General features: G+C 38.8%; 1 protein-coding gene and 1 long non-coding RNA gene across 3 annotated transcripts in view; one reads left to right on the top strand and one right to left on the bottom strand.

Annotated features, from left to right (window-relative positions):
* The first annotated feature begins 858 nt into the window (after positions 1–858).
* LOC145551710 (uncharacterized) lies at positions 859–14,002 on the top strand. The gene is made up of 4 exons (XR_014087601.1): positions 859–947; positions 2,391–2,465; positions 3,067–3,159; positions 13,864–14,002. It is a non-coding gene; the product is annotated as an uncharacterized LOC145551710 (long non-coding RNA).
* The window catches only part of arhgef25b (Rho guanine nucleotide exchange factor (GEF) 25b), a 31,309-nt gene continuing 24,867 nt past the window's right edge, over positions 9,964–16,405 (bottom strand). For both annotated transcript variants that reach the window (XM_081607216.1, XM_008409914.3), the window contains 7 exons: positions 15,509–15,559; positions 15,346–15,423; positions 15,054–15,245; positions 14,792–14,972; positions 14,144–14,334; positions 13,919–14,059; positions 9,964–10,721 (listed from right to left, as the gene is read on the bottom strand). In XM_081607216.1, coding sequence (XP_081463342.1) covers positions 10,617–10,721; positions 13,919–14,059; positions 14,144–14,334; positions 14,792–14,972; positions 15,054–15,245; positions 15,346–15,423; positions 15,509–15,559 — 939 coding nt within the window. In that variant the 3' untranslated portion in view covers positions 9,964–10,616. The remainder of the gene's footprint in view (positions 10,722–13,918; positions 14,060–14,143; positions 14,335–14,791; positions 14,973–15,053; positions 15,246–15,345; positions 15,424–15,508; positions 15,560–16,405) is intronic.

Raw genomic sequence — 16,405 nt, 5'->3', positions numbered from 1 at the left:
TCAAATAGCTATTTTTTAAAAAGCATTTTGGGTTTACAGCCTTGCAGAATCATACACTCAAAAAAATGAACTAAGGGGTTATTACATTAACAAAAGAATATCATGTACTTTTAATACAATAATTTCATGTTTTAAACAAAAACGTGATAAAATCTTGTTGAATAAACAAGAAATTCAACAACTTAACGTTTATGAAATTGAATCATGTTGAGATAACATGATTCATTATAGTCAGACTGATCTTGTGCTGGAGGCGACGAGCGAGATCACGGCAGATCACGCGAGATTATGGGAAATCACACGCGGCCCCGCGAGATGATAGTTTTTCGTGCCAGGAATACTGCAGCTGTAGTTTTGAGAATACTACATTTTTCTGGCAGGATTGTGCACATATCTACAGTGTTGCTATGTTTAGTCACGTTTCTATGTAATTGATGTACTCACGTCAGTGGCAAACATGTGTTAACATCACATGAAGTGATGGTTAGCTGGTAATTTATCAGCGTTTTTCTAACATTTGCACCATTTCCTGCTTGTTCCATGCTTGTGTCAAAACACAATTGAATTTAAGTGGTCATTGCATTTATAAAAAAAAGAAAAGATGTTTAACAGAATTATTTGATGTTTCAAAGGCAAATATGACAAAATGACGTCAAATAAACATAAAATTCAACAACCCAGCGTAAATAAAATTTATTCAAGTTGAGACAACGTGATTCAATTTAGTTAGACTAATCTCCCGCCGAAGAGGGTCTAGCGAGACTACGGAAGATCACGCGAGATCCTAGCGAGATAACGGAAGATCACGCGAGATGCTAGCGAAATTACGGAAGATCACGCGAGATGCTAGCGAGATCACGCGAGGTCTTGTGTCTGGGAAAACTTCAAATGGTTCTTTCAAGAGAAGCGGGAAGATTCCTGGTTTGCATCTGCTTAATTTGAAAAAGGTAAGATTCAATCTATTTTTATCTGTCTAAAGCTAAATAAAAATCCAAATTAAAAGATGGAAATTAAAATCATCAGACTTAAAAAAAAAATCTATGTTCGGTCATGTTTCTATGTAATTGATGTACTCTAATCAGTGGTTCATGCTAACATCACATGAAGCGATGGTTAGCTGGCAATTAATTAGCGTTTCTCTACCATTTTCTCCATTTTCTGCTTGTTCCTTGCTTATGTCACATTATTTATGTTTTGTAGATTAAGTTGGTTAGGTTAAGGAAGCTAGCTTTTTGTGATATCATTGGTAAGTTTAAATTTATCGCCGCACCATATGTTTGGTGCATTTTGTGGGGAAAATAAACGGTCTGTAGAACTATATGCCGTGTAAGGGTCACAAAGCTGCTGTCGAGACACAAATGGACCTCATACATGTCACAGTTTTGCTCCTCCTAAGGTTGCTAAAGCTCCCAGGAAAAAAGTTGCACTGATGTAAATTCAGCATCTGGTGCGATAGTCTGAAGTCTGAGGTTTAGTGGATTTTAAACACTGGGGCCAAACACAAGTCTATTTAAATGTTTTTTATTTTATTTTATTTCAGTACTGTTACTATGTAGGTAAATGCAGAGTGGACATTGGATACACACACTTTTGTGGCTTTCTATCATTATACAGATTCTTAATTTATTAATAATAAAACGTTTTTGAGTCGAAGGAACCTGCAGAAACCTTTGCTGTCAGAGCTTTAAATGTGTCGCAATGTCCACATAAATATACCTGCTAGCTATGGATTTCTAGTATTTTTTTCTGGCTGAAACTGAATTGTCCATTATTCGTATCACTCCATGAACAGACTTGAGCTTTCTTTTTTTTTTTTTTAAATGCATCTGCTCTAAAAATGTCGTTTGTTATTGTACTTGTTTTTCCCTAAATAATTGTAGTTCAAAAAACAATTTTGAAGTTTATTGGTTTAATTTTGAAATGTTGAGGTTTTTGTTTTGATTTTTATGTGCTCATTTTGGCCTATGCTACTGTTCGATTCACCACTGTTCTGCACATACATGCTTGCATGTGCCCAGTGGTTATATTCAGTTTCAGAACAGCTGTAACACTGAGTGCCTTTAAATCTCAACTTAAAACCCACCTGTTTAGAGTTACTTATAGCTAAATTAGGGTTAGTGAGGGTTTTAATGTCTTTAATGTTTTTACCTTTACTTTTTATCAGTTTCACTCTTTATTCAATGTTGCATGACTCTGTGCTCTGTTTTTAATTATGTAAAGCACTTTGAAATGCCTTGCAGCTGAAATGTCCTGTACAAATAAAATTTGATTGATTGATTGATTCATCATGCATTCAAGAGACTTGGCCAAAAGTTTGAATGTTCAGATACAACTCTGCTCAGAGTGAATTGCATATTTTAATATTTGTAAATTTATCTGATCTTTTTCAGAACATCACCTGTCTGTTATCCACCTACATAAGTACTGGTGAAGGGCCATCAAGTTTTAGATTTCAGTGGCTAATGGTAAGTTTTGCCAGATCTAAAATGACTGAATCTAGTGTTAGAGCGCTTATAAAGCTACGGTTCAGCTATACTTGTATTTGGCAAGTCTCTTTTATTTGTCTTTATTTGCGTGGGGATGTGGAACTGTAAGGAGTGTTGTTTCTCTCTGTCTAGTAGATATGAGCTACTATCAGACCTATGCTAGCTACAGAATAGTACAGAGCAAGGGGGAATAAGGATGAGCAGCAATATGAGATTGTGATTGACAGCACTAAAACTCTCCTGCCTCTGACTGGTTGTTTCTAGCACTGGGAGAAGGCAGAAGAAGTTGATTTTTCAGATTTCACAGTATATCCCCCTATTCTGCACCCCTGTTTCAGCCATAAATATTCCTTATGCGACAGCTTCAGTTAGAAGTTTAAATAAAATGTTAAACTTAATTTTAGTCATGGCATAATGAAAGGAGAATAACAATTTTAAAGATCTTTCAAATAGGCTCCAAGCCACTGATCACTTTTGTTGTGCTTCCTTTGAATGTAGCCAAGTTTTCAAGTGTGCGACCATATAGTATACTGCTGGATTTTTGCGATTGTTCTTATTGTTTTCTGATCTGCATATTTAGGAAAACACTGCTGAAGTCAGACGAGAGTACATCCTCAAAGATCTGTGTGCATACCTGGATGAAGATCCAGAGAAGCTGGTGAAAGAGTACATGGTATGTTAATTTATCTTTGTGTCTACAAAAGAGGTGATTAGAGTTGGAGTTAATTGGACTTCCTGTGAATTACTAATAAATTTAAAATAAGAGATCATTAAAACTCTTCTTTTTTCACTTGGGTATGTTAAATTTTAATTTTACTTTTGAGATGCTTTTAGATTTCTCCTTCAGAAAAGGAGAATAATTAGTAAGGTCGATATAATTACAGTTTGGTTAAGTGGGTTTAAAATGAGAATTTAAACTCTACAAAAAGATCTTTGGCCTGTTTTATTGAGCCTTTTTTTCTAACAGCACTGTTTCATACGCAGACAAAAATATCTTAGGTAACTTTACATAAGACATTTAGTACTGATCTCTTTGGAAATAACTATCACACATAGTCATGGCATTTCCTCCATCCAGAAAACAAGACAGTTTCTGCATGTATAAGATATTTGGTTTGTGTACAGAGTCGGGGCTTTGTACTTGCACATAAGTACGACTGGTTTGTAATGACAGTCTATGTGGTGGATCCTCAGACTTTCATTTCAATTGAGGAGAACAGGCCACGGAATATGGGGCCTATTTGGGATTCATCCCTTCTCTTCATGATTTCCATATAATGAGACAATATACCATATTTTCCACACCACAAGGTGCACCAGATTATAAGACGATTTTTGTGAAAATGTAAGGCTTTTAGGTGCACCTTATGGTGCAGAAAATATGGTACCTTTTCTAAATGGAAAATCTTACCACTGGACTCACAATTAACACAGAGAAGTCCTTGATGGACCTTAGTTGTTGGTGAGTCAGCCAAACAATTTTAAAGTTATTTTCTTATTTAATGAGATGTGAAATCTCTCCCCCCCAACACACCACCCTTGTCCCCATAGGACGTTGATCAAGGTGCACAAATGGCCATAGCCGAGACTGTCTGTGGGATCTTTGTTTTTCGACCGGAGGGTGCAAAGCCTGGCGATGCCAATGAGGATGTTGGGATTGTCCTGGGGGGGGGGGGGGGGGGTGGAAGTGATGAACAACTTGGGCACTTGGGACTGCAGTCTTTTTTTCCAAAGACTGCAGTCGAAAACTAAATTTTAATTGTTACAGTTCGCAAAGTTGAGCTAATTTACTGACTTTTTATGTTGTTAATTTGTTCTATGCTAATTTTCTGGAAAAAACAAAACTGACCTTTTGTTGTTTATTTAAACTTTCAACTCAGCTGTTTGTTGTGCTGTGTAAAAAGAAAATGGATAACAATTTTGAAAATACAGTTGATGTGGTACTTTTTCTAATTGTTGAGTGTTCTTTCTTCTTTCAGTGTGGTCTTAAAACACTTAATTTAATAGCACTTAAGAAAATGTCTTTAAACTAACATAATTCAATCATGGAAAGATTTTCCACATGATTATATAGCTTTCTTTCAGCATGAAGCATGTTTGTTCAGCTAACTTAATTTTCATGAGTTGGATCAACTTAATTATGTAGTGTGAAGGTACCAGCTTATCCTGCTCTCTCCCGTCCTTACTGATAACTTTGCTTGTGAATTATTTTTAAAGTCACAATTTTTATGGTTTTATTCACATTATCGACATCATAACTGGATTACTTCAAACCTAAAGACCAGGAGATTTTCTCACTTTTATTTTTACCTCACTTTTCTTCACCTCCAAGTTGAACTAGGGCAAAATGCCCCCGTCCGACCCCAAGGACATTAGCAGTATTCTACAACGACTTCAGTTTTTAGAAACAAAGATTCAACGGCTGGAGGTGAACTTTGAGATCAACGCTACCTGTGGATATGAAACAACTCTTCCTCAAATCAGCGGAGAGGTCGTACACCCCGCACCAAACAGCTCACCCTGGATCGCTCAGGGAGCCAAGCCAAAACAAAAGTCTCACACTGCAGATCCCATGAGACGACTAACGGGGAGAACCCCTCACCTGGATGAATCAGCGTGGCCGGCTCTGAGCCGAAACCCACCTTCAACCTCAACACCTGCTCCGCCAAAGAATAGCAAACAAGCAGCTGGAACCAAAACGACTACACCGAGCCCACTCCCAAGGACAAAGCGACCAGCCCGAGCCTCAAAACATCCTGACTCCGTGGGAATCCCACTGAAAAACAGATTTTCTGCACTTCAGCACGAGCCTCTGAGTGAAAACCCACCTTCAAACATCAGCAATGAGGCTAAACCAACGCATCCACCGCACAAAGCTCCGAAGGACAAAGTGACCACCAGGAAAACGAAAGGTATGCCAAGAGTGCTTATTGTTGGAGATGAGGCAGTAAATGGAATCAGTCATGTTTGCAATCCCAAGAAAACGAGAGTGGTTTCTTTTCTTGGTGACACTGTATCTGATTTGACCCGCAAAGTGCTCTCTCTAACCACTGATCAGCCAAACATGGAGACTTTAGTTGTGCATGTTGGAGCCAACGATCTGGCAAAGCAAAAATCCGAGATTCTGAAAAAGGACTTTAATATTCTTCTGGACACTATGGGAAAATTAAAAACGAAGTTATTTCTCAGTGGTCCAATTCCATCGCCTCAATGGGGAGACGAAAAACATTCCAGGCTGCTTATGATAAACAAATGGCTGATTAAAACCTGCTCTGCCAGCTCAGTGACCTTCATCGATAACCTCTGGATCTACTGGCAGCACTTTCACCTCTTTGGAAGAGGAGGACGCAATCTTAACAAACACGGAATAAGGCTGCTCACTGCAAACATTTTTCATTTTATCAACAAGAACAACAATGTGACCATCGCTTCAGAAGAACAGGCTCAAGGATGTCTGACTAGGATGGAGCCCTCCGCATATCAAGAACAAACTATTCCAATACAAACTGATAAAACATCGGCTGTGAACAGAATGACTGGTTCCCCTCCTCCTTCCCCCCTCCCTTCTCCTTCCACCCTCCCTTCTCCTTCCCCCCTCCCTCTCTGCTCCTACACTCACTCACAAGATCAGAGTTTCTTAGAAAGTGAACCACTAAAGAGAGTCGGGCTTCACCTGAGCCGCCTGAAAATGCTGGTGGAGAATTCAGGTCAGAGAGAAAGACGGACGGACTCTTTCTCGTCCCAGCTGGATAGTATGGATCAACAGGTTCGCCTCGGCACAACTCTCACTTCATCTAAGCCACCTGCCTCTGACCTCCCTGAAGATCCAGCACTCCGCATTTCTGAGGTCTGAGACCGGGGTCCAGATATTATCCTTACACCCGTCTTCCTCCAGAATGTGTCTGGCCCCCCAACATTGCGTAGCAGGACAATACCTGTCCGGATCACTACAAGAACAGTTACAAAAACAGAAATACAAAAAACAGTGGTCTTAATTCAAACCTCAGACTGATCCCCTGTCTAAAGGAACCTCAGACTGAAGAGCTTTCAGCCTCCGAGTCACTTAAACTGGCTCTTTTAAATACCAGATCTCTCTGTTCTAAAGCTCTATTAATTAATGATTTCATCACTGAGCATAATATTGATGTTTTATTTCTGACAGAAACATGGCTGAATGACAATAATGAAGCAATCGTACTAATTGAATCAACACCTCCTACGTACAATTTTTAAGTGAAAATAGAAAACACAAAAAAGGCGGAGGCGTGGCTTCAATATTTAAGAATACCATAAACTGTAATAAAATCTCTTTGGGTAATTTTATGTCTTCTTAATATCTTGGAATCGAGGTAAAAGGCCACAAACGAACTTTGACACTAACTCTATACAAAACACCAACATATGTGGAAAATTTCTTTGCGGACTTCAATGAGCTTCTATCTCTCATATGTATTGATTACGATTGTTTAATAATTGTCGGTGATTTCAACATTCATGTTGACAACCCCCAAGACCGAGGGGCTAAAAAGCTCTGTAATATATTAGAGAGTTTTGGTTTAACACATGTCAAACAAGCAACACACACTCAGGGACACACACTGGACCTGGTTATGAGTAAGGGTGTGAATATTTCCAATGTCTCTGTTACTGATGTCACCCTGTCGGATCATTTTGCTGTTTTCTTTGACAGTTCTTTATCCGTTAACCCACTTGGACAATAAACTACTATCACAAAACGTGCTTTCACAGAAAACACAGCAGAAACATTTAATCAAATCTACTCTTCTTCCTCACTCTTAAGTTATAGTGACGTAGATAAGTTGGTGGATGATTTTCAGTGCAAACTTTCAGATATCATTGATTACATTGCCCCCACCAAAGTGAAGGTTGTGACTGGTAGGAAGAAATCTCCATGGAGAAATCTCTCTCTTTCTCACTGATTATTTCTGTTTTTATTTAATTATGTAAAGCACTTTGAAATGCCTTGCTGCTGAAATGTGCTATACAAATAAAATTTGATTGATCGATTGATCACTGTAAAATTAGATGGGCTGGCTCTATTAAATTACATTGAGTCCAAATAAAGTAAATGAGTTGAATCAATGACAAAAGTTAAGTTGAGCCAACACAATTGCTTTAAATTGGAATAACCTTAATAAATTAAGTTGAGCCAACACATTTGCTTTAAATTGGAGTAACATAATTACATAATGCTGTAATAAAGCATTATGTAATCTTTACCATTTTTTTTATGTTATTCCAAAGAGTTATTTTTTTGAGTGTACAGAGGCAGTGTGAGTATTAGTGAGTGTTGGTCTGACACTAAAACAGTGTAAATGAGCAAAGAGCCTCGGGGACTGGATGCTACGAACAGCGGAGACGACAAACAGGCTCTCTGAGCAGAAAGGAAGTCATTTCTGAGGAAAGAGCCACTGGTTGTTTTTCAAAGCTGTAGTCAAAAAACAGCCATGAGTGAAGATTAATGTGAAGTATAAAAACATCTAAGCAGCAGAAAAACTGAGTTTTACTTCACACTAAAGTATGAATTATTTACCTTTTTATTCATCTCAATAGACTGGTTTTCACTTTGTTCATGATATAAGGTTTTTGGCATTGGAAAATGTGGCAGCTGGTGCTTAGTCTTGAATTAAACACATACCGTTTTTCTCCAGTAGAGGGCGGTGCAAACATACAAACATCCAGCAAATTCAGGGCAGAATATCTGGTTTCTGAAGGGACCAGAAAAACAAAACAAAAACCCCATACCGTTCATGGAGAAATGGCCATGTCATCCTCCTTGGATGTTACCTCTGAAATTAACAGAGTTTCTTTTGTTTCAGAGATCAGTGAAAATAAAACAAGTGTACAAAGGCTAAACTATGTGTTTTAAACAATGTCAAACCAAACTGCTTTGCAAAAACCTACTAAGTCCCCTTAAACTTATTTATATTGTGACCCACACTACCATGATGACTTTTGATGCATTTGATTGAGATTTTATGTAATACACCAACGCAAAGTACAGCACAAGTGTGTATTGGAAGGAAAATGATTCATGTCTTTTTCCTCAAATCAAAAATTGAAAAACGGAAACCATGCTTTTGGATTCAGGCCCCTTTCCTCTGACACTCGTAAATAAAATTCAGTGCAACGAGTCGTCTTCAGAAGTCAACTAATTAATAATCAGCATCCATCTGTGTGTAATTCAGTCTGAATAGATGAAGTTCTATGAAGATCTCAAAAGTTTGTTAGAGAGCATGAGTGAGCAAGCTTCATGAAAGGAAGAGACAAGAGGAAAGGCTGTGGAGACGATTTAACCAGGATTAGGTCACAAAACAATAAACAAAGCTTTTAACATCTCACAAAATTCTTGGAAGATGTTAGGAGTTTGCATCGCAGAGTATGACTAACAAAAAGAGAGTTCTTCAATTAATAAGGATAATTAATAAGCAAAAGGGGAAATGGCATGAACAGCAAGACATGGAGCACAGACAGTACCAAAACTAACAAAGAATACTGAAAACCACTGAGTTTTTACATGGGAAAGAATGGAGAATGGCACCGAATCCAGGTGGTTTAATCAGGGATTTAGCAACAGCTGTCGGAGAGAGCAAAGAGGTAGACTGAGAGCAAAAAAAATAACTACAGATCAATGAGAAAAAGACTAAAATTAATCTAAGTCCAAATGCAGAAAGATTAGAACAAACTGAACATGAAGGAAAGAACAATACACCAACATCTTTGTAGCAATAATAAACTCGAGTGCAGCAGGACTTTTGAACTCAAAACACAAATTAAAACCAAAACCCAAACTCCAAATATTGTAACACCTCCATTCAGTTCATCTGACCAAAACTAAAAGGAGGACGGCAGATCTACCAAAAACACGGCCGTTCACCGAGACTGGAGGAGTTGCTGAGATCCACAACTCATGTTGGAGACAGCAGGAAAACCATTGGTCAGGCAGGCAACAAACCTGTTCTTCAGAAAGAAAGTTTGTTACAAAGTTGCTATAATAGGGTAGCAAAAAAATTTACTGTTGAAATAAATTCACATACTGTTTGCCATGAATAAAGGACACAATATGTGGAAGAAGATATCACTCTGAATACATAATCCCCACAGGGGAACATGGTACTGATGGCATCTTGCTGTGGAGAAGATTTTCTTTTTCAAAGAAACTGGTCAGATTTGACCAAAATAAAATTAAGACTGAGGTGAAACATACAACCAGAGCCACCATTAAATGGCCTCCAACAAAGCATTTTATGTGTTGAAATGGCCTAGTCAAAGGGAACATCATGCGTCTGTGATTTGGCCTCTTAAAATCCTAGTACATTGAAATTTGTAGTAGTATAGTAGCAGATAAATATTACTGAAAGACTGCAGAAAACAGAAAATGTCAAACATTTTAAATTTAAACATGAAGCAAAAGCAGGAAGTTAAATAAAATTAAAAAAAAGAAACACACCTGAACAACATTTCTGTTTTATACATTTTTTTTATCGGGACACAACTTACAGTAACATACTGTTATGATCCCACACAATCTATTAACAAAGTGACAGTGACAGATGATCACCTCATTATAATCTTTGTTCCCTTTTTCCTCTTTCGCCTTGATTACACCACTGTGAGAGTTTCCAAATGTGCTTATTCCAGATAACACTCACAATGGGAGGGCAAAAATAGTCCACTGAACGGAAAACACACACTATTTGCTAATCTGTGGGGAATGCACATATGGATTTGATCTGAGACTTAAACCGCAGGTTACGGATATGTGACACAGAGCTGTGATTGCAACTCGGGAGTTTTATTTGTTGTTTCAGAGGGATGAAGGTTAACGTCATTAAAATACCCAGTGAAAAACAGGAGAGAAGAAGATTAAACATGTACAACATCAAGGAACATGAAAGAAGTCTCTGCAGTGAAATGAAACATTTTCAAAATTTCAGTCATTGCTACCATTTTGATCAACTGTGTATGTTTATATGTGGCATAAGCACATAAACTCAAGACTCATTCAGTCATGGATTATTTTATAAGGTTTTTCTGGCCATCCGACGAGCAGCAGTGAGGGAACCTCTGACTCCAGACAGGTGAAATGAGTTCATGCCTTCATGATGGTCAGTGCTGCTCGCTCTCCTTTAGCTGATCCAAGCTGTTCGGACGATGCACTGCGTAGGACGCTCCATCACAAAATGCAATCGTCTGGAAGCTGGTACCCACACCCTGAGAGAAAATTTACAAACACAAAAACACCCGTAAGAGATGTTGTTTTCAAAGATTTGGTTTATTTAATAAATAGAACTGGATTTTTTTTTTTGACTAAAACTATTTTGCAAATGCACAACAATTTACGTGAGGCCTGGTTTATGTGGTCAGAAATCAGCTCCATGTCCATCTGATAGAGAAGAAAATGTCCACTGCGGTCCCGGTTTGTTCCCGTTTTAATCAGATGTCTGCCTTGTTAATTACATGTTGCCCAGAGGGAACCAGGATCCAATATGAGTCTCAGAGTGTAGATATCTTTCCAAGAGGCTGAATTTCAGCCAATTAAAAATGAAGAGACTCTTTGAGTCATCGTTATTGTTTGGCAGAGGATCTGATTCGGATGCATTTACTGCCCAATTATTATTCAAGGCCCCTTCACACTGCATTGAGACAACCCTAGGGTCTCGACAGGCATTTTGCCTGGTTGTTCAAATTCAAGGCGAATTTGAACAACCTCATTTCAGGGTGAAGCCATTCATGGTGATACTGAGGTTTTTTCAACTAGCCTATATGCACAATTTGGAAGTGAACGCACGTCTCTGCATCCTATGGGAAGACCAGACTGTTGTGTTTCAGTGGAGAAAGAATGGGAAGCTGTTTTCCAACACTGTTTTAATTCTCTTTGCCACACACCATGCGCTTCACCGTGTGACTAAGGACATTACCGACACCTAGTGGCTAAAACTAACAGTTTTATCAGTACATCCTCCTTTTTATTAAAGTACAACAATCTATACATTAAGAATAAATACTTCTTATTTAAAATAGAAATTTAATCAACACTTCAACCACTGGTAAATGTAGACAAACATAATATTTAACTTTTTTTTTTTTTTACTAATATTCCACCTTTTTTTAAAAAAAAAAACATCACAAGTTCAGTGTCTTTCAGATCTTCTTAAAACAGGTTCACGAGGGAGCTCTATGTTGGTGTTTGAAGAAGGTGGAGTGATAGATTTGGATGGTGAAACTGATTCATTATTTTCTCCAGATGTGTCTTCTGCTCCATGAGTTTCTTTAACAGTTTCCTGTGTTTTAAGCAAACTGCGTCTGTTACTTCTGATGATTTGTCCTTCTTTGGTTCTCACTGTGAAAGATGGAGGTGCAACTTCTTGAAGAACTGCAGCTTTAGTTATTCATCCAACCAGGATCTTCAATCCTGACAGTATCGCTGCTGGTAAGAAGCGGAAGCTGCTTGGCTCTTCTGCCATGAGCCTTGTTGCATATCGTCCATCTCTGCTGTTTGGTGAGATGTTTTTTGGCTGCAAACAGAGTAATGGTGGTCTGCTAAGAGCATTACATTGATTTACTTGGAGGTTTGCCAGCCTGTGGTGTGGACGTGACAAGGTTGCAGCCGTGGCATTAGGCCAGTCCTGTTTCAAAATCTCAGTGGACCAAGACCCTCATGTATTTAGCTGATGTGTCTTGGACAATCTGCTGCTAAGGCCCAGTTGAAATGGAGTCACTATTCAGTTAAACCATAACAGTTTTGTTGTGATCAAGATGCTCTTTTACACAATACAGGTGACTGAAGTGTCTCCAGCACTTTTGAGCCCTTAACATATTTTTTTCAAACAAACAATAAACAATAAGGCAGGAGGAAAACACATCAAAATCTGAATATAAAGGAGTGGATGTGAACTCCAAAGATGGAATACTCTAGTTTGAGGACTTAGATGAACAAATAGTGATCAACATTCTGCTACCAGCTCTATTTGATCATCGGTATTTTTCTAATTTGTGTAAATATCCTGAGCTCCTCTGGCGTTTTATCCGAGAAAGATATTAAAACAAAAAAAAACAATTTACCACTGCTGCTGAAACCCCTTTGACATGGCGTCACTCTTCAATTGAATCGTAACGTTTTTGTCGCGATCCAGCCGCTCTTTCACACGACACGGGTGATCGGAGTCTCTCACATCATCACTTTTATGAAACCAGAGAGAAACGTTTCTGTAACACACCTCATCTAGGTGTGAAGTACTCCGTATGTGTGAAACAATGGAAGGTTACATAGTATATTCGGCGCAAGCACGAGCAGATAAAAAGAAAAACAATGGCGGATAGTATTGTGCTGTGTTACGCTACTTAACATGAACAGTTTATCACTATTTCTGATGAGGAATACACGTGTTACGTTCGCTCTTTGTTCATAGGAGACGGTTTATTGTTTACTGTTTACTACAAGATGGAAGCTAAAGCTCAAAAGCACATGCGTGTTCAATGGCATTCTAAAATCGCAGCGCCATCTAGTGGCCTGGCATGACAACTACAGAAATAATGTGTCTTGGCGGCGCTGTCGTCTATGCTGCTGTCTAAACGTGGAACGTTTTCCCAATCAATATCCGAAAAATATATTTCCTGGCAGCAGTCTCATGTAAACATACAATAAGACTCTTTAGAAATTCAAAAGGTTTGTAACATTTATTTGAAGTTGTCTTAATTTAAGTCTTTTTGAAAACTGCATTAAAAAAAAAAAAAGCTGCAACCCAAATTTAACCAAAGTGCTTTACTTGTTGCTATATTTACCAGACCACAAATTATGGTATTTTTCCACCAGACCATGACAGGCATGTTCTCTGTGCACAGACCTTTTTTAGGTACATGGGAGATTGTTCTACTCTCTTGCAGCTGTAGCACAATTGAAACACTGCAGATCCAAAAATACGAAGCCGGAGCCAAGAGGACAACAACAGGGCTGTGGACTCAGGCCAGATCAGCGTGCCTAATAAGTACTCTTCAATCAAGCTCTTGGTGGAAGTCTTAGCGACTGAGATAAAACCAGCAGGTCTCTGTGTTTTCCATAAACTGAGTAGCTGAATGGCTCTGGCAACAAATTAGGCTGAACAGATTTATAAATCCAGGGAGAAGAAAAAAAAAAAACAGGATACCAAACAAAGGCAGCAGGAGAAATATTTCCTCTATACATCAGTGATTGTGACAAAAGTCACATATTACAGCTCTGCTAACATAATCCTTATATTTAGCTGTTCAATAAATAAAAAGGGTTTTAGTATTAATCATGTGGTATAATCTAAGGGTTTGAAATGCATTGTTGTAATAAAATTGAGTGATTTTTCTCCTTTTTTTTGTCTTTTAGAAAGTGGTAACCAGTCAATGCTGGATGCAAACTGTGCAGCAGAGGACTGACCTACCTTACAGCAGTGATGGCTGCAGGGCGACAGGGTGCTGAAGTTGCCACAATCGTGTTTCACCTCTGTGGACAAACCGAGCTGCTGCTGGGAGGAAAACGGAGGGTGGGCCGCTCGAAGAGCCGCCGCAGACGCATTTGGGACCTTAAACAGAAAGAGACATCTGGTAAAGATGGAGAGGACGGTGATGAAGCAGTGTGCACAAATAAAACTGTGTGAAAGGATAACCTGTGACGTAGAGCTGAGTCGTGGTGAGTGCAGAGAGGGCAGGGAGTTGTTGTAAAACAGCAGGCAGGGCTGGTGACGCCGATCCATTGGTGACAACGAGTCGCTTGGTTGCATACCTGCACACTTCATGCTCCGTCCTAAACTATTGGTTGTACTTTCCCTGCGCTGGTACTCTATCGGCGACTGGAGGGCTGCAGAGGACAGGAGGATGCGTCACATCAATCTGAATCACTGAATCCTAAATTAGGGGCGCACCGATTTATCGGCCAGCAGGTTTATTGTGCCAATTACCTTAATTTTGGGAGATTGGTGATAGGCCAATTTTTACATGTGAAGCCGATCTTATCCACCGATGTTATCAACCTCAGTAAAAAAAAATCAACCATTGTGCTTTTCTTTTCTCCCATGAGAGAGGATTGACTGACAAACCGACTGACCAGGTCATGTCTGCAGGTTTACAGTTAACGATGGTCACCCCGTCGTTGCCAATTCAGCATCTTTCTTGATATATTGAGAAACATTTCAGACAAAAAAAAATGATATTTGCCAAAATCGGAATCGGTAAGTTAGGCTTTTTAAAAGATCGGCCAGAAAACCGCAATCGGTGCACCCCTGTCCTAAATGTATGCTAACGCAAAGCTAAGCTACCATTTAGGAAGTTCCTCTGAGTCTCCAGAATCTGGACCACATCATTGTACCACGCTTGCTGTATTTCTGGAGACGAAGCATGCATGATGAAGCGGGTTACGCTGCCGTCTGTCCCCCTGGAAGTCAGGACCAGACAACACAGATCCTCTTGAGGAGGCCTCTCTACACCCAAGCAGCTGACCTACAAAACACAAAGCTGCTAAATTAAATGGGAAGAAGATAAAACATCCATGGATTCATTCAAATTAAGCTCTTTCTTCACCTTGATGCTATTTTTGAAGGTGTAGCCTGGCAAAGGGAAACCTTTTTTCTTCTCAATCGGCTCACTGAAGATGACCAGCTGCTCAAACAGGAAGACACGTCTCTCCCGCGCTCTGGACACGAGGTTGCCTTCCTGCTCACTGACTGAGAAAGTGTCCTGCTGGAGCAGCTTCCCCTGAGCTGTAATCTTACCCTAAAGCAGCAGCAGCACATCCCACACACAGTCAGTTCGTCAAATCTTACTTTTCAAAATCCATCAAATATTATTTCAAAATAAAAAATAAAAAAATTACCTCAAAACCCTGCAGCCTTCCCACATTCATCATATCGTTGCAGCGTTTTGGCACAAAACACGTCACCTCCACCGCTTTCTGACGGACGACATGGAATAAAAATATGAATCAAAACATGAAATGAAGAAAAAGCATTTCTGCTAAGCAAAAACTGAGTCCAAACCTGAAGCTTCTCAACATCTCTTCCTGCTTTGCTGTAATATTTCAAAAAGTCCTGAAAGAGACAGAGGAAGGAATTCATGTTTAGATTTTGAAATCAAATTTTTAAGTATTGTCATTGTATTTCAGGTCCAGGAAATCTTTAGCAGCATGAAGCAAAAACGAATCAAACTGTTGTTATTTGGAAAAACAAATAATTGATTTTAAAACAAAACTTTTCTGGAACATAACGAGCTTCTCAACAACAAAAACTATAAAATGATGAGTTATCTTCATGTTCTTAGTGAATTTCTCCATTAACTCTCCTTTCAATTATACACTGTTGACACAGAGCCCCACACCACAACGTTCTCACCAGTAAAAGTCACTGTTAGTATGTTTTTGTTTACTTTTTTGAGGTGTGAAATGCGACTTCATCAAACTCGGTGTGAGCAATAACAATGATTTCAGGTCTAGCTTGGTGTGTCCTCCAATTACATAAATGTATAATTTATTTTCCCCATTGGGAGAATTTGTCTTGGACAATGTGTGCTAAACAAAGTTGACACCATCAATTATTTAATCGACTTTTCATAGATATTGTGCAGCAACATGAGCTACAACTTGCATTTCCTTCAGAAGAGGAGTAAAAAATAAATAAAACTAGATCCAGGTCTCCCTGAATATTTCTTGCTCTTTGCTTTCACCAATCAGGAAATGCACTTTTTGTGATTTCTTGGTAATGAGAAACATTTTTATAGAAGACCAAAATGACTTCTGGGTTGTTTCCTAAATACTGACAGGTTTCTAAACACTGACAGGTTTCAGCAGGTATCTTGATTTTCCATGCCTTTTTACTTCCTTACACAGTAAAAATGCCAGTGTTGAATTAACACCCAAAAGTGTCTATATATGTCCAAGT

This window comes from Poecilia reticulata, chromosome 5 (genome assembly GCF_904066995.2).
Source record: "Poecilia reticulata chromosome 5, P_reticulata-male-v2, whole genome shotgun sequence".
NCBI classification, from domain to species: domain Eukaryota; kingdom Metazoa; phylum Chordata; class Actinopteri; order Cyprinodontiformes; family Poeciliidae; genus Poecilia; species Poecilia reticulata.
This window is presented reverse-complemented; position numbering and strand designations above follow the sequence as displayed.